At 40.0% G+C, this 17622-nt stretch overlaps 1 protein-coding gene across 1 annotated transcript in view; it reads left to right on the top strand.

Moving 5' to 3' along the window:
* Nucleotides 1–17406, top strand: part of LOC127969012 (NACHT, LRR and PYD domains-containing protein 3-like) — a 163943-nt gene extending 146537 nt beyond the window's left edge. Inside the window, exon 11 of the mRNA XM_052570568.1 lies at nucleotides 16417–17406. Within this exon, the coding sequence (XP_052426528.1) occupies nucleotides 16417–16943 (527 nt within the window). The 3' untranslated portion in view covers nucleotides 16944–17406. The remainder of the gene's footprint in view (nucleotides 1–16416) is intronic.
* The last annotated feature ends 216 nt before the right edge of the window (nucleotides 17407–17622 follow it).

The raw sequence follows: 17622 nt of genomic DNA, 5'->3' as shown, positions 1-17622 counted from the left end.
TATTAAAAAAATAGTGGTAAGGAAAAATGCACAATACCCAACTACTCAATACTGTTTATTACTTACTGTAAACTTAATTTAAAGGTTGGCAATATCAAAATTCAACATATATTACAGTATACAAATTTTCAGGTTCTGATTCCGTTTCCATTTAAATGAACTTTTATTATGTTTTTTTACTATTTTACCTTCACTGAATGTAGTGTTACTGGAAGGTAGGGGTGGGCGATACTAAAAAATAAATCATATCACAATTTCTTTTTATTTTTAGAAATACCACGATTCACGATTTTATCACAATTCTTTGTCATGTTGGTTTTTCTATTTTGCAAGTTGTCTGAGCATTACAGCAAAACTAATTTCCCTATTATAAAGACAAAGGCTTTCAAGGTAACAAAAAAATAAATCTAATAATGGCAGATTTACACCAAAGAGGGAGAAGATAAAAATCTTTGTTCTTATTTTTTAATAACAAAGATAAAAGAATGATAAAGATACACATTAAAACTAAACATAATATACAAATAAAACAATCAGTGCTTTATTTTCAGGTACAATGGGTGTATTAAGCAGGAGCATTCAAGAATGAACAAAAAAGTGGTTTTAAACCTGAATGAGTTTCTTTCTTCTTCTCAACATAAATGCTATTTTGAGGAACGTGGAAAACCAAACAGTTGCTGGTCCAAAGTGTCTTCCATATTTTTTGCAATTGTAAAATTTAGTGTGGACCAGCAACTGTTTGGCTACGCACATTCTTCAAAATATCTTTTGTGTTCAGAACAAGAAAGAAATTAATACAGGTTTGAGACAACGTGACAGTAAGTAAATAATGACAGAAATTAAATTTTAGGGTGATCTATCCCTTGACAGCAAAGACAGTAGGCTGCATGTTTAATAGGCCTACTGTGCCTTTAAGACCTGCACGCATCTAATATACAGGCACATAAAAAAATTTCTCTCAACTGTTTACTTTCATTTTAGACAACCAACTGAATCTACTTATAAAACTTGTGTGTTTTGACAGTATTAGCACAAAAGATAACTTAGTTCAATAATCAGGCGCTGTTTAACAGGCTTTAGTGTGTGCGCTTCAGGTGTATGCTGTGCTCAGAAAAAGCACAGGTCAGACCAGTGTGCGAATGAAACATTGCATGCAAATAATGAGAGAGTAACTTTAGCGCTGAGTTAACCGCTGTGAATGCATGTGGCGTTGTTCAGTATATGACGGAGGCGCCAGAACTGCAGCTGAACTGCACACCCCTACTGGAAGGTAGTAAGTAATGTTGAGTAATGCTAGTCCATCAATCAGCATGTGCTTCAAATTAGATGTTTTTTACACTATCAATAACATTTTGCTTTTGAAGCAGGAATAAGCTGGTTGGCCAAATAGTCCCTTGAGGGCTAAGACACTTGTTCATTTCCCTAAATAAAATGAAATCTAAACTGTTACACTTATAACCATGTATACACACACTCCATATAGCCCCTATTTTACAAATAATAATGCAGTCAGGAGATGGTGTACTGACCTCTACACTAAATAATCTAAGCCTCATACTTACTTAACAATAGCAGTCTATTTATTTAGTGGTTGAAGTCAGTATGTATTTTAATGACAATATGGGACAAATATAATATAATTTAGTGGCGGCAGGTGCTGCATGCTGCCAGTACATGCAAAGTCAGACAAAATATCGTGCAGTAATCATAGGCGCGAGTGCGTGTACATTTGAGGGAAACATATTCGACAGTCAAAGACACTATTATTGGAAACAATGTGCTCAGTAATTAAAGAGGCAGGGTGGCATTTATTTTATTTGCTTTGTGACATCCTTTTACGGGAAATGCCGGGAAGGCTGCTCACAGCGCTTGGTAACATGGCGCACCAGAACCGTTTTCAGAACCTAAACTAAAAAATTTATCACGGTTCACTGCAAAAAATGGCGACCCAATTCCGATTTTTTTGCCCCTATGCGACCTGTATCTGATCTTTTCATGACAGTCTGAACGACACAGATCCGATCTTTTCAAATGTGACCCAGGCCAGTTGGGTATGTGGTCCTGAATCCGATACGTATCCGATCTTTTGAAATGTGACCTCCGTCTAAACGGCCAGGCCACATGTATCCGACCCGCACGTCATTGATACGCTACAAACGTCATAATTCTGCATTGAAGTAGACGGGAACGAGAAGATAAACAACAACCATGGCGGACGATGCTGCTGAGACCAGTCAATGGAAGGGAAGCGAGGTCACAGATTTAATTAATATTTGGGGTGACCGCTCTATTCAGGCCAAACTCGAGGGCTCTTATCGGAACCGGGCGGTTTACGAAAACATTTCCAGTGAAATAGCCGAGTGTGGTTACAGATGATCCTGGCTCCAATGCCAGCGAAAAATAAAAAGTCTCCGAGCCATATAAAAACATCCATGTTTAACGTTAGCTACTTCTGCAAACAACGAGTGACGTCGTTCACCGTTGAGTACTCTTCTGCGCATGCGGGTCACTTCTGGGTCATTTCACGTTCACACAGGAGATCACAAAAGGTCGCATTTAATTGGAAATGTGAATGGCCTTGCAAAAAAATCAAATTTTTTCAAAAAATCGGAATTGAGCATTAAGCCCTGCAGTCTGAACGTAGCCTAAGTTAATGATTAGCTGAAGAGGAACAATACTTAGATTGTCTGGACCCGTTTCCTGTCAAGGAGAACTGCTAAAAAAAACCTATGTCGACAGTGGTAATGTGATCATACAACAGAGGACAAGTCTGTTGCAAAATCAAGAAAACGAATCATGATCTAATCATGTGACATCAACATCCTGTGTCTCCTAAAAGGGAGCTGATTCAATTAACTCCGATCACATGATCACAATGTACGGAAACGCCACAGGAATCGTTAATAATTAATGGACCTCAACACAAAGAACCAATACAGGACCCATCCCATGACTCTGCTTCCTGCTAGCTAGTGAATCTTTCTACGAAATGAACTTTTCAATAAACAATCTCAAAAGCACAACCATTAAGAAATCTGAAGGTTTAATGATATTTACAAATAATGTTTTATGTTTTATATATGTTTGATGTGCTCAAGGTAATCAGTGCAACTTTAACCAATGTTTTATAAATGGTTTTTATAACACCCTTTTGACATTTAGTGCTTTTAAATGTAAGATATGAAAGTTTAGTATTGAACGAAAGCTATTATTTTTTTAAAGTTATTTGCTTAAACTTGGAGTGAATCAAATGTCCAGATTTTGTATTGTGTGCATATTATGACACTTTATAAAGTATTAACCAAAGTTCCATCTCACATGACAATGTCACATGATGTTTAATCGAGAAACAGTACGGGGCGTGTCTAAGCTCTGCAACAGCATCCCATTGGAAGATCGCATCGTGGGATGGACCAAATCTGCTTCGATAAAACCTGATGCTTGAACTTATTCAGTGTCGTCTTGTTGGGTGTCGAGGATTGTGTTGGGTATCATGTCGTGTATTTAAGTGCATGAGTGCACACTTCCTTTTTCGCCATGGCTTTCGCCAACTACCTACTCCAACGCTGCTAGCGTTCTTGCCATCCAGAACTCAAACCACTCTGTTAAAACTTTGTGCCTGACAAGAATCTTAAAGTCTTGCAAACAGCAAAACCATCCGAAACTCTCCGAAGTTCTATGTAACCAGGCAACCAACCAATCACCAGGAGGGTTTTCCCAAAAGACCTAATACAGACGTCAGATCTGCATCCAATCCGAGGCGCGGGGATTCCCTGAGACGAGAGCAAATGCAAGTAAACAAACAAACTTAATTTCTTGCTGAAATAAGGGCAAATAGATCTTAAGCAGTAAAGATAAGACACATCTCTGGTTTTGTGATTTTCTTGGTGCGATCTAACAAATAACTTACTCCTGGGACTTCTTTCAAAACCGTTATCATTCTCTTCAGTAACTGTGTGTGTGTTTATGTATGTGTGTGTATGTATGTGTGTGTGTGTGTGTGTGTCAATTAGGTTTTAGACAAACCGTTGAAGTATAAACTAATTAAATTTGGAATCAGTTCAATTAAACCAATTCGAATCTTTAGATTTGATTCTTCTCAAAATAAATGAGCTAATATTTTCTTACAATTAAATATTATATTGGTACTAAAGAGCTAACACAACCATTACAGACACATATTGGAAATGTTAAGTCAATAACTTATTTTTTTTTCCGTCCATAAAACAGAACTATTGTAGACTTAAAATAGAGAACTAGATTCAGGTGGACTATTTTCATGATACTTTTTGTCAGCTTTGGAACTAGACACACTAAAAATTCCTAGTATTTTTTAATAATCTAGTATAGTTTATATAGTTCAACCACTAACTTGGTTATTTTTATTAAATTGTAGATTCTAAATTACTGTTATACAGTAAACTGTTTTTGTCAGGAAACTGAACAAAACCCTCAGCAGAATACAATGCAATCACTAAACTAAATATACATCTTACTAACTTAAAAAGTTATTATAGGTAGTTATTATGCATTTTCAGAAGAAGACTTGACCTTCACTTTACTTTATTAATGTATATGGAAGAGTGGAGGATGAGTTTTTCTCGCGGGAAACGTGTCCTCAATCGAGCAGATGTCGTTGCGTTTACTCGCAAACTCCGCAGTGATGCCTACCGAGGGCACCTCAATGGGAGAGAAAACGCGTGACAATCACGATGTTACAAACTGATGTTGTTTTCAAAAGTGTGTTTCTAATGACTCTCACCTTTGAGCCACACACTTTCCTAGGCTGATGTTGTGGAGAATACAGTCTTACAAGAGTTAGGGCACACTAGTGATGATCTCCTCTGAATATAACACAGCCCAGTGTCGATCCAGGAACCGTGACAAACAAGGACACGAGTGATGATCTCCTCTGAATATAACACAGCCCACTGTCGATCCAGGAACCGTGACAAACAAGGACTCTAGTGACAGTCTGCTCTGAATAGAACACAGCCCAGTGTCTATCCAGGAACAGTGACAAACAAGAACACTAGTGATGATCTCCTCTGAGTACAACACAGCCCAGTGTCTATCCAGGAACCGTGACAAACAAGGACACTAATGATGATCTGTATGGCCGGCAGCCATATCACCCTGGAGCTCAAGACCGGTTGCCCACTGAAGCTAAGCAGGGCTGAGCCTGGTCAGTACCTGGATGGGAGACCTCGTGAGAAAACTAGGTTGCTGCTGGAAGAGGTGCTAGTGAGGCCAGCAGGGGGTGCTCACCCTGTGGTCTGTGTGGGTCCTAGCGCCCCAGTGTAGTGATGGGGACACTATACTGTCAACAAGCACCGTCCTTCGGATGAGACGTTAAACCGAGGTCCTGACTCTCTTTCGAAAAGAGTAGAGGTGTGATGTCGGCATCCTGGCTAAATTTTCCCACTGGCCTCTGACCATCATGGCCTCCTAACAATCCCCATATCTGCTGATTGACTTCATCGTGGTGGGCGTTCTGGCGCAATATGGCTGCCGTCGCATCATCCAAGTGGATGCTGCACACTGGTGGTGGATGAGGAGATACCCCCTGACTATGTAAAGCGCTTTGGGTGCCTAGAAAAGCGCTATATAAAATGTAATGAATTATTATTATTATTATCTCCTCTGAACAGAACACAGCCCAGTGTCGATCCAGGAACCATGACAAACAAGGACACTAGTGATGATCTCTGAATAGAACACAGCCCAGTGTCGATCCAGGAACCGTGACAAACAAGGACTCTAGTGACGATCTGCTCTGAATAGAACACAGCCCAGTGTCTATCCAGGAACCGTGACAAACAAGTACACTAGTGATGATCTCTGAACAGAACACAGCCCAGTGTCGATCCAGGAACCATGACAAACAAGGACACTAGTGATGATCTCTGAACAGAACACAGCCCAGTGTCGATCCAGGAACCATGACAAACAAGGACACTAGTGATGATATCTGAGTAGAACACAGCCCAGTGTCGATCCAGGAACCGTGACAAACAAGGACACTAGTGATGATCTCTGAACAGAACACAGCCCAGTGTCGATCCAGGAACCATGACAAACAAGGACACTAGTGATGATCTCTGAATAGAACACAGCCCAGTGTTGATCCAGGAACCGTGACAAACAAGGACTCTAGTGACGATCTGCTCTGAATAGAACACAGCCCAGTGTTGATCCAGGAACCGTGACAAACAAGGACACTAGTGATGATCTCTGAACAGAACACAGCCCAGTGTCGATCCAGGAACCATGACAAACAAGGACACTAGTGATGATCTCTGAATAGAACACAGCCCAGTGTTGATCCAGGAACCGTGACAAACAAGGACACTAGTGATGATCTCTGAATAGAACACATCCCCATATCTGCTGATTGGCTTCATCACTCTGTCTCCTCTCCACCAGTAAGCTGGTGTGTGGTGGGCGTTCTGGCGCAATATGGCTGCCATCGCATCATCCAAGTGGATGCTGCACACTGGTGTTGGATGAGGAGATACCCCCTGACTATGTAAAGTGCTTTGAGTGCCTAGAAAAGCGCTATATAAAATGTAATGAATTATTATTTTTATTATCTCCTCTGAACAGAACACAGCCCAGTGTCGATCCAGGAACCATGACAAACAAGGACACTAGTGATGATCTCTGAATAGAACACAGCCCAGTGTCGATCCAGGAACCATGACAAACAAGGACACTAGTGATGATCTCCTCTGAGTACAACACAGCCCAGTGTCTATCCAGGAACCGTGACAAACAAGGACACTAGTGATGATCTCTGAATAGAACACAGCCCAGTGTCGATCCAGGAACCGTGACAAACAAGGACACTAGTAATTATCTCTGAATAGAACACAGCCCAGTGTCGATCCAGGAACCGTGACAAACAAGGACACTAGTGATGATCTCTGAACAGAACACAGCCCAGTGTCGATCCAGGAACCATGACAAACAAGAACACTAGTGATGATCTCTGAATAGAACACAGCCCAGTGTCGATCCAGGAACCATGACAAACAAGGACACTAGTGATGATCTCCTCTGAGTACAACACAGCCCAGTGTCTATCCAGGAACCGTGACAAACAAGGACACTAGTGATGATCTCTGAATAGAACACAGCCCAGTGTCGATCCAGGAACCGTGACAAACAAGGACACTAGTGATGATCTCTGAACAGAACACAGCCCAGTGTCGATCCAGGAACCGTGACAAACAAGGACACTAGTGATGATCTCTGAGTAGAACACAGGACACTAGTGATGATCTCTGAATAGAACACAGCCCAGTGTCGATCCAGGAACCGTGACAAACAAGGACACTAGTGATGATCTCTGAATAGAACACAGCCCAGTGTCGATCCAGGAACCGTGACAAACAAGGACACTAGTGATGATCTCTGAGTAGAACACAGCCCAGTGTCTATCCAGGAACCGTGACAAACAAGGACACTAGTGATGATCTCTGAATAGAACACAGCCCAGTGTCGATCCAGGAACCATGACAAACAAGGACACTAGTGATGATCTCTGAGTAGAACACAGCCCAGTGTCGATCCAGGAACCATGACAAACAAGGACACTAGTGATGATCTCTGAATAGAACACAGCCCAGTGTCGATCCAGGAACCGTGACAAACAAGGACACTAGTGATGATCTCTGAATAGAACACAGTCCAGTGTCGATCCAGGAACCATGACAAACAAGGATATAAACTGCTCATATTATATATATATATATATATATATATATATATATATATATATGAATATATGAATGAGTGGTACATATTTTACATAAAATTAAAGTGAGGAACAAATTGCTGGGTGTTGTATAATATAAATATGCATATCATAATAATTGTGTACATTTTAAGCAGAACATTTATTAATACTTAAGCTCCTCATAAAGCTCTCTAACTTTCACAAACACACTCTGGATGCATGGAAATTAATCTATAAACATAATTTCCCTCCCCATTCATGTGTTATTAGGAACAATAAATATATATTATTCAAAAACAAGTGACTGGTTTAACAAAGTTTTAGTTTTTGTTATAGATTTACTAAATCATTCAGATGATCTTTATAATTACACTGAATTTGCTTTTAATTGTGGCTTAAATGTATCTTCCAGTGAATATATAGAACTAATTCATTGTATTTCCCCAAACCTATTTCACCTTAGAGGTCTTCACAGTGCACCCGAGACCCGTACGAATTCGGGTCTATATTTTAAATGATCAGCTGGGTCCGGGTCGGGTCCGAATCTATTACCTCGGGTCCCGGGTCTGTTTAACATTGTGTGTAATACCATACGATCGGAGTCATTGGACTCGGAGAACACCTGGCCATGATCAGACACTGCTTGTGTTTTTTTTTTTTGTAACTTGCAACTTGTAAAATTAGAAAAAGAAAAGTGTGAGCCCAAAAAAAAAAAAAAAGCGATCTCGCTCTCTGCCATTAGAAGCAGAGCACGCAGACTCAGAATTAATGCAAGCGCAAGCTGATTTTTTTGTTGAATTGCATATTTAGCATTTAATATTTAATATCTATTTTTTTAGGGCAAGGGTTCAAGAACATTTATGTTGAATATAAATATACTTGCAAGCAAATGTAATTGAATCCAACAAAATCTGAGGTGAACTGTCACATGAATGTTTTCTGTGACACTCAAATTGCATATTTTAGGTTAATCCAGCTAGGGCGCATGTACAGTCTCAAGCACGTGTCATGTTTCTATGGCAACCAGAGCTTCTGCAGTGAGGGACACAATGACTTCAACCGCCAAACCTATTTTTATAGTATAAATTAACCGTCTTGTTTAATCTTAAAGTTTTAGTGGTCAGATTCAGACTCGATGCAGAGCAGAGAGCACAGAGATGATAGCAAATAAATAACGTCAGCGGCCATGGCACTGAACGAGCGATCGTTATAATAGTTCAAAAGGGCAAACAGTCGAAGTTATTATGAGAGTTAACTCGAGTCAGAATGTACAAGAGCAAAGTTGCATTTAGTGGTGGAAATTTTGATTCTTTCTAAAGATTCGTTCAGATTCATTCACTGATTCGTTCAGTGACCATTTCTTCATATTAAACAAAATATGCCAACAGGAGGCAAAAAAGAGTGTCTTATGTGTTATGTCTTGAGTCAACGAACGTATTCACTTGTTACAAAAACTGATTTGGCTTTATTAAAATGTGTGCATAATCGCATTCAATAAATAAGTTGTTCAGATGAACAAAGCACGAGGTTTTCTTGCATAATTAACATTTTAACTATTTGGTCAGATAGTTCATATATTATATATTCACATTCATAAATCGGGGATTAAACGTGGAGTTATGTTCTGTATGCTAAATATGTCAACAAGCCTATGTGCACAGTACCGCGCTTTGCATTTTGCGAGATTGACATGCTAAATGGCCAACTGACCCAGTTTACTCTCATTCATTTCGTTCATGAACGAGATGTATCAGTTCATTCAACTCGTTCACGAACGACATGGGTACCAGTTCACCCAGCTAACAAAAAAAGGTCCCCAGGACAACCCCTAAATGGCCTCTGCGAACGTCCCCCAGACGTCAGCGTGTAGGGTCCGCTTTACGTCGAGTGGACGTTCGCGAAGACGTCCTCCGGACATTCACGGGGACATTCACAGGACGTGCAGCGGACATTCGGGACGTTTAGGGGACTTTCGTTTTAAATCCTCTAAATGTAATTTTATTGTACTTTTAGGCTAATCAAAGACAACAGACACGTTGTATGAAGCAAAATACGTTTATTTTAACTGAACAATTGTAAAGTTGCAGTGCTCTTTTTGTGTGTGTGTGTGTGTGTGTGTGTGTGTGTGTGTTTTGGTGGATGGTGTGTCCGCGTGTCTCTGGTAGTAAGCTGAGGTTAGTCAATGGCAATTCTTCCCATTGTCTTCTAACCTAAAACAACAAAATGAACACATTCAGTAGTGTTTCCATATGGAAATTAAATATTTAAGTTCAATATCTGCCAATATTACATACGTTTAATCATTTCAGCTTTGCAAGCTAACGTTAGCTTAGAAAGTGTTCACATAGCCTAACGTCAGCAGCCGTGCGGGACAACTTCAGCAAAGGTTTAAAAAGGTAAACTTCATCAAATGTAAGCATTAGGAGATAAACAGTAGTTACGGTAGCTATAATGTCTAATAATATAAAAGAATAAATACCTTTTCAACCAAACAAAAGTGAAAACTCAAGGCCGTGTCTGAGGAAATCACCGGATGACCGTTAACAGTCAGTAGCGGCTGAGCGTTGCCATGGATACATGCCGCGTGCCCTATAGTGATGTCATTCGGTCATGTGCTCATTTGATTGACAGCTGCTTGGATCCTATCTCCAGTGTGGCTATAGTACTTTTTTATTAGAGCTCTATGTAGTATAGCAGTCTTAAATGCAATAAATAAAATAATTTATTTCCTAAATAACTTTTCTTGTAGGCTTACCAACAGTTTATACAATACAAGTTTGTTTATATAGCTCATATAAACAGTTTAATACGTAAATGAAAATAATTAATTTATTTGTCTTACCTGTGTTATTTTTCACTTTCTTTTCTTCATGTTTTCCTTGGCATTCACTCTATAACATTCTAGTAGAGCTCCTGGGATGCAAACATATTTTCTTCATTCATGCATAAACCTAATTGTAGCTATGTACAATTATATTATTGAAGGGTATCATGATTTTGATGTTTAAATGCTGAAAACAGACTCCTGATTTAATGACATTTTTCATTATAGAAGTTACTCCTATTTTCTTTTTCCAGAAATGAAAATTATTAATTCAACATTAACTTTATTTTACAACGTATTCAAATCTATATAGTAAAAAAAGAATAATATCAATCTAAAAATCAAAACAATTTTTTATTTATTTTGCATTCTATTATTATTACAGTTTTTTAAAGGATTTTGTTTAAGGCAAAAATACCCTTTAAAATCCAATATGAGTTTATATTTTAGTTTGATTTTGTCAACTCTCTTTGTCTGAGTTGCAAGGTGTCAGGTCCAGTGTTGGGAAGGTTACTTTGGAAATGTATTAGGTTACAGATTACAAATTACTTTATTTAAAATGTAATATGTAGTGTAACTGTTTCAGTGACTTTGTTAAAGTAATGTAACTGATTAGATTTGATTACTTTTTGATTACTTTTCTAAACTTATATTGTTTTCAAATTTTGATTATTTTGAATCATTTAAAGCAGGCAGGGTTAATGTTACAGTGGTACTCAACACTGATTACTCTCAGATTTCACAATCCTTCTTCACTTGAATAGTAAATTTAATTGTAAAGTACAACCACCTCAAAATAGGACTTTAGCAGCTCTTTTTACTTTGCAATATTTTTTTAGGTTAAATACAGATTTAAAATCATAAGATATAGTTTAATAGCTATGATACTGTTTTTAAAAATCTTTGCATAGCTATGACAGGAAACATTGGCATCTAACAATGCCTTGGAAAAAAGGCAGTTAATCTTAAAAAAAACAAAAAAACATACATACATAAACCAAAATAGGAAATAAAACAGTTATGGATTAAGCATGTGTCATATTCTGTGTCTTCAACTCCTAAAAAATTGGTGTCTTATATTTTAAATATGTATATGTGTGAAAATATTCAGAATCTTTGTAATCATTAACATTTTCATAAGTAACAAATTTAATAAAACTTTTTTTTTACCCAGTAACTGTAACAGATTACAGTTACATTCATTTTTGCTATTAAATTACGTAATTTAGTTACATGTAACTAGTTACTGCCCAACACTGGTCAGGTCTGAAGATAAAGGACTGGATTTTTCAAGTGTTGGAATGGAAATGGCAGATGAGGGACGAAACTGGGACATTCGTAAACTGGCTCGGATGAATGTCCTCTGAACGTCCAAAAAAGGACCAAATACGGACGTCCTCCGAACGTGCGCCAGCGAACGTTATAAAGCGGACCTAAGCGGACGTTCGGAACATCCAGGGGATGTCTCCTGTTTGCTGGGCAGTCATTTCATTCACGAACCTGTCAAAGTATTACTCAACCTGTGATGGAGTGTGTGATTTGTTGAATGTAGTGAATGAATACGCCTTTCACTGAATGAGTTTCATGAGTCTCAAAGAGATCGAGAGATCTTATCGATGAATCAGTTCACGGAGCTACCCGGTTCTCCGAGCTGCGCATGCGCTGCTATTAATGCCACACTGCTGTGGAGGGAGGAATTTCAGTGAACGAGAAATATGAGTCAGTGGATTACGAGAACGAGAACGATTCATTCACTTAAAAGATTTGTTCAAAAAGAAAGATTCGTCTGGGTAGGCATTTCTCAGATCTACACGGGTCCAGGTCCAGCTTTTGAAATAACAGACAGGTTCCAGGATTTTATATTTGGGGTGGCAAAGAGGGGGCAAGAGCAGAATGAGGGGTGGCAAATATAGATCAGTGTTTGTACTCCCCATATATTCTATTCCCTAACACCAGTGTTGGGGAGTAACTAGTTACATGTGACGGAATTAGGTCATTTAATTACAAAATAAATGTAAGTGCAATCTGTTACAGTTACTGAGAAAAAAAGTGTAATTAAATTACAGTTACTTGTGAAAATGTTAATGGGATTGGTTGCATTTGATATTTTTTCCACATAAACACACACATACAGATTTGATTGATTTATTTCTTAATTGCATTGACTGCTTTAAAATACAAGGCACCAGTGTTTCTGGAGTTTAGTTCACCGAATAAGATGCATGCTTATTCAGTACTGTTTTATTTCCTATTTGGGTTTATGCATATGCTTTCCTGTCATAGCTGGGAAAAGATTTGATTTTAAAAATAGTATCATAGCTATCCAACTATTTCTTGTTATGATTTTAAACCTGTATTTAACAAGAATGATCAGAATTTAATCAGAATCAGATCACAAAGTAAAAAAAGGTGCTAAAGTGTGACTTTGTGGTAGCTGTGGTTTAAAAGTGATGATAAATTATTATAATCTTAATTTAAGTGATGAAGGCTTTTGAAAGTCTGCCAATAATCAGTGTTGAGTTCTACTGTAAGCTTAACCCTGCCTGCTTTAAAAATTCATTTTGAAAATGAATGTTGAAAATATTTTACATTTAGAAATGTAATCAAATGTAATCTGTTACATTACTTTAATAAACCATTTGAAATAGTCACACTACTTATTTTAAATAGGGTAACCTGTAAACTGTAACCTATTACATTTCCAAAGTAACCTTCCCAGCACTGCCTAACAGTAACATCACAGAAAATCTTCTGCAAATCAATGGTGAAATAATTGCCAAAGATTCATGTATTTACTTACAGTTTCCACTCCCTTGTGTAGTTATTTTCACCTTATGCTGTTGGATTTATAATTAGACATTAGAAAATCACTATTAAGACATTTTTAAAATTTCTAAAAATACTCTTTTAAAAAATGTGAGTTGAGCTGTCCTCATTTTAATGCATTAAGTGTCTATAGCAGTAATGATCTGATATGACCAAATGAATGAAGGAATTAATATTAATAATAATAATGATGATGGTGACAATGATGATGATGATGATGATTAAAAAAAATGAATGTGTTATTTTCTTTTCTTTAAGTAGGCATGAAACGATTCAAAGGTTATCAGAATTCAAAGTTAAATCTGTCACTGCAGCTTTTTGAAATGCAAATTTAGTTTGGAAGGATGAAATAATAGTATGCTACATTTCAATCAGTTATTTTATCGTTTATTAAATCAGATACAGAGAAGCAGAGTAAAATTACATTAATTTGAATGCATTAGTGAGAGCGAGATTAGGAGTAAATCAGTCATGTCTGTGCAGCGTCTCTCTATAGTCAAGTTGTGGATTTTGACTACTTCAAAACACAAAGAAATTTTGGCTATAACTTTTCTGTTTCTAAGCAGTTTTATTGATAAATCACGGGGCAGCGTTGACAATATATTTGTTTGTGTGTGTGAGTGATCCGTTATGTCTGTACATGTGTGCGTGCAGTACAATCCTTGTAGGCAGAACAAGTTTAGAACGGCTATAGTTACAGCATTAATTGTGCTAGTGATTGAGCGTTAATGGAGCACTCTGAGAGAGAGGGAAATCCAGAATCCGATCTTCAGAAAATCCCTGCTTCAGACAACATAACGCTGTTCAGCTCTCAGTGCACTTTGATCCCGTACGCTGCTTTGGGGTGGCAACTGAAAGTGAAAGTGACGTGACATTCAGTGAAGTGAAAGTGACATTCAGCCAAGTATGGTGACTGTGGCGAGTGGGGCGGGGCCGAGAGGCGTGGGAACGAGGAGTGAGGCCAGGTGTAGTGATTGGAGATGAGCTACACCTGCGCCCCACCGCCAGTATCGAGTCCCACGTAGGAGATGGAAGGATATAAAACTGGAGTGACGACCGTGAAGGACGAGAGAGGACCAGGCCTGGGACATTATTTTATGTTTTGGCTTTTATTTGTGCGCGTCAGTCGCCGTGAGGGGCTGACGCGCTGTTTTGTGTTTATTTTCAATATTAAAATTATGTTTTGATTGTGCTCCGGTTCCCGCCTCCTTCTTCCCGATGTATAGGAAGTTCATATCGTTACAGTGGTGCTGAAGCCCGGGAGAAGGAGGGACGCGCTGCTGAAGATCCCTCGCCGCTGTGGTGAATCCGCGGTGCCCTCGAGCTGGCGAGGTATGTGCCGCCAGGGACGCTCGAGGCGGTGGGCTGGAGCGAGTTGCCGGGGACGGGCGAGCTCGCTGCTGGCCGCCCACGATATGGAGGGGCGGCTGCCGTCCGTGAGGGAGCGGAGGAGTCGGCACCGTTCGCCAGGGGGCCGGAGCCTGCTGCCTCCGCGAAGGAATCCGGAGGGGCAGGGAACGGGGGACTCCTGCCGGCTGCCCAAAACCGGAGGAGCCGTCGCCGTCCATCGGGCGGCGGAGGAGTGTCGCGCCGTCCGCCGAGGGCCGTCCAGTGCCACCGCCAGGCACCGCGGAGGAGATCACCCAGCTGGTGGAGGGCCGAGCAGCAGTGCGTCTGGGAACCGGATTTTTTTTTTTCCTCTCTCCCCTCTCTCGTCCTTGTCGCTCCTCCTTCCATCTCCTTTTCTCTCGCCTCGTCTGTCCTACCCCCAGGTTCCCGCAGGTCCCCGTGAGCGGTCCCCCCCGGAGGGAGGGGGGGGGGGAGTAGAGCGCAGCCTCGGGAGTACCCCCCGGCCTGCGAGGGGCGATGGGGGTATGTGGCGAGTGGGGCGGGGCCGAGAGGCGTGGGAACGAGGAGTGAGGCCAGGTGTAGTGATTGGAGATGAGCTACACCTGAGCCCCACCGCTAGTATCGAGTCCCACGTAGGAGATGGAAGGATATAAAACTGGAGTGACGACCGTGAAGGACGAGAGAGGACCAGGCCTGGGACATTATTTTATGTTTTGGCTTTTATTTGTGCGCGTCAGTCGCCGTGAGGGGCTGACGCGCTGTTTTGTGTTTATTTTCAATATTAAAATTATGTTTTGATTGTGCGCCGGTTCCCGCCTCCTTCTTCCCGATGTATAGGAAGTTCATATCGTTACAGTGACCTTACTCAGAATTCGTGCTCTGCATTTAACCCATCCAAAGTGCACACACACAAAGCAGTGAACACACACACACACAAAGCAGTGAACACACACCCGGAGCAGTGGGCAGCCATTTATGCTGCGGCGCCTGGGGAGCAGTTGGGGGTTCAATGCCTTGCTCAAGGACTCCTAAGTCGTGTTATTGCCGGCCCGAGATTGAATCCACAACCCTAAGGTTAGGAGTCAAACTCTCTAACCACTAGGCCACGACTTCCAACTGGGGTGGCAAAGCTCATTTTTAGGGTGGCAGCTGCCACCACGTGCCACCCTTGTGGACACGCCACTGGGTCCGGGTCGGTTCGGTGTAATACATTACGGGTCTGTACTTTACCTTATTAAATTTTAATTAAATTAAATTTATGCATTTAGCAGACGCTTTTATCCAAAGCGACTTACAGTGCATTCAGGCTATCAATTTTTACCTATCACGTGTTCCCGGGGAATCGAACCCCCAACCTTGCACTTGATAGCACAATGCTCTACCACTTGAGCTACAGGAACACTTTAATTAAAAATGAAAACATGTATAAGCAGATCTTTCTGTTGGGGGCCTTTATATCAGAGAGAATACATTCAATAACTTTAAAATCAGGAAAAGTTCAACTAAAGAAAAAAAGTATTCTTTCTAAAATATTTAAGACATTGTTAAAAAAAAAAGAAATCGCACACATACTCCTCTCTCTATTCTCTCTCTCACACACACACACACACGCACACTCTATCTACACATCTGTAGTGTTTGTTGTTGTTATTAATGTCTCTGTTCTTGTTTTCAGGGATCTGTTTTCTCACACTGGACCCAAACACAGCACACACTCAACTCATTCTGTCTGAGGAGAACAGAAAGGTGACACTTGTGTCAGAGAAACAGCCGTATCCTGATCATCCAGACAGATTTAATTATTGGGAGCAGCTGTTGTGTAGAGAGAGTGTGTGTGGACGCTGTTACTGGGAGACTGAGTGGAGTGGAGATAGAGGTGTGTGTATATCAGTGTCATATAAGAGCATCAGCAGGAAGGGATCAGGTGATAAGTGTTGGTTTGGATGTAATGATCAGTCCTGGAGTTTGTTCTGCTCTTCCTCCAGTTACTCCTTCAGACACAATAAGATAGAGACTGATCTCCCTGTAGAGTCAATCAGCAGTAGAATAGGAGTGTATGTGGATCACAGCACAGGAACTCTTTCCTTCTACAGCGTCACTGACAGAATGAGCCTCATCCACACAGTCCAGACCACATTCACTCAGCCGCTTTATCCTGGGTTTTGTTTCTTTTCTTATGAATCATCAGTGAAACTGTGCTGATGAATCAAGAGACTGACGAGAGATTCTACCCATAATGCTTTGAGCTGCATGATAAATCAGTAACAGTGAGATGTTATAGAGTCTCTTGATGACATTAATACTGCAGCTGACCTTCTGTCACTGAAATAACAGTCAGAATAAATGTGTCAGAACTCATCATATGCCTCATTTACACTCCCAGTTAAATGTGACCCAGTTTCGATTTTTTGCTCATATGTGACACAGATCGGATCTGTTCTATGACAGTGTAAACGGGAAAAAAATGCATGTATTCAGATATTTCGAGATCGGTATCAGGCCTCATTCATATGTTGAAATAAATCGGATATAAATCAGATATGTGCCAATGCGACTGTCATGTAAATATGTAGATCGGATTTTCTAAAGCATGGTGTTCTGTTGTTATTAAAACTGCGACAATTTGGTACTTCTCCACGGTTTAACGACCTCATATGTAACCCGTGCTGGCAACATGAGTTTTAAATGGCATGGGCTATTTTGAGCTACAGGCAAAACATTTTTAAAATAATATGTCTTTATTTGTACATTTTCACCGCTTGTTCTCACATCTGAAGTATGTAGTGCTATCCCGATAATTACACAAATCCCAGCTGGCATTTCAATGTTGAATCAATGTTGAAACAACGTCAGGTTCTATGGTTGAATCAACATTGAATGA

The sequence above is a fragment of the Carassius gibelio genome, chromosome A4, assembly GCF_023724105.1.
Source record: "Carassius gibelio isolate Cgi1373 ecotype wild population from Czech Republic chromosome A4, carGib1.2-hapl.c, whole genome shotgun sequence".
Classification (NCBI taxonomy): domain Eukaryota; kingdom Metazoa; phylum Chordata; class Actinopteri; order Cypriniformes; family Cyprinidae; genus Carassius; species Carassius gibelio.
Note: the sequence above shows the minus strand (reverse complement) of the source record. Positions and strands in the feature narration are given on the sequence as shown.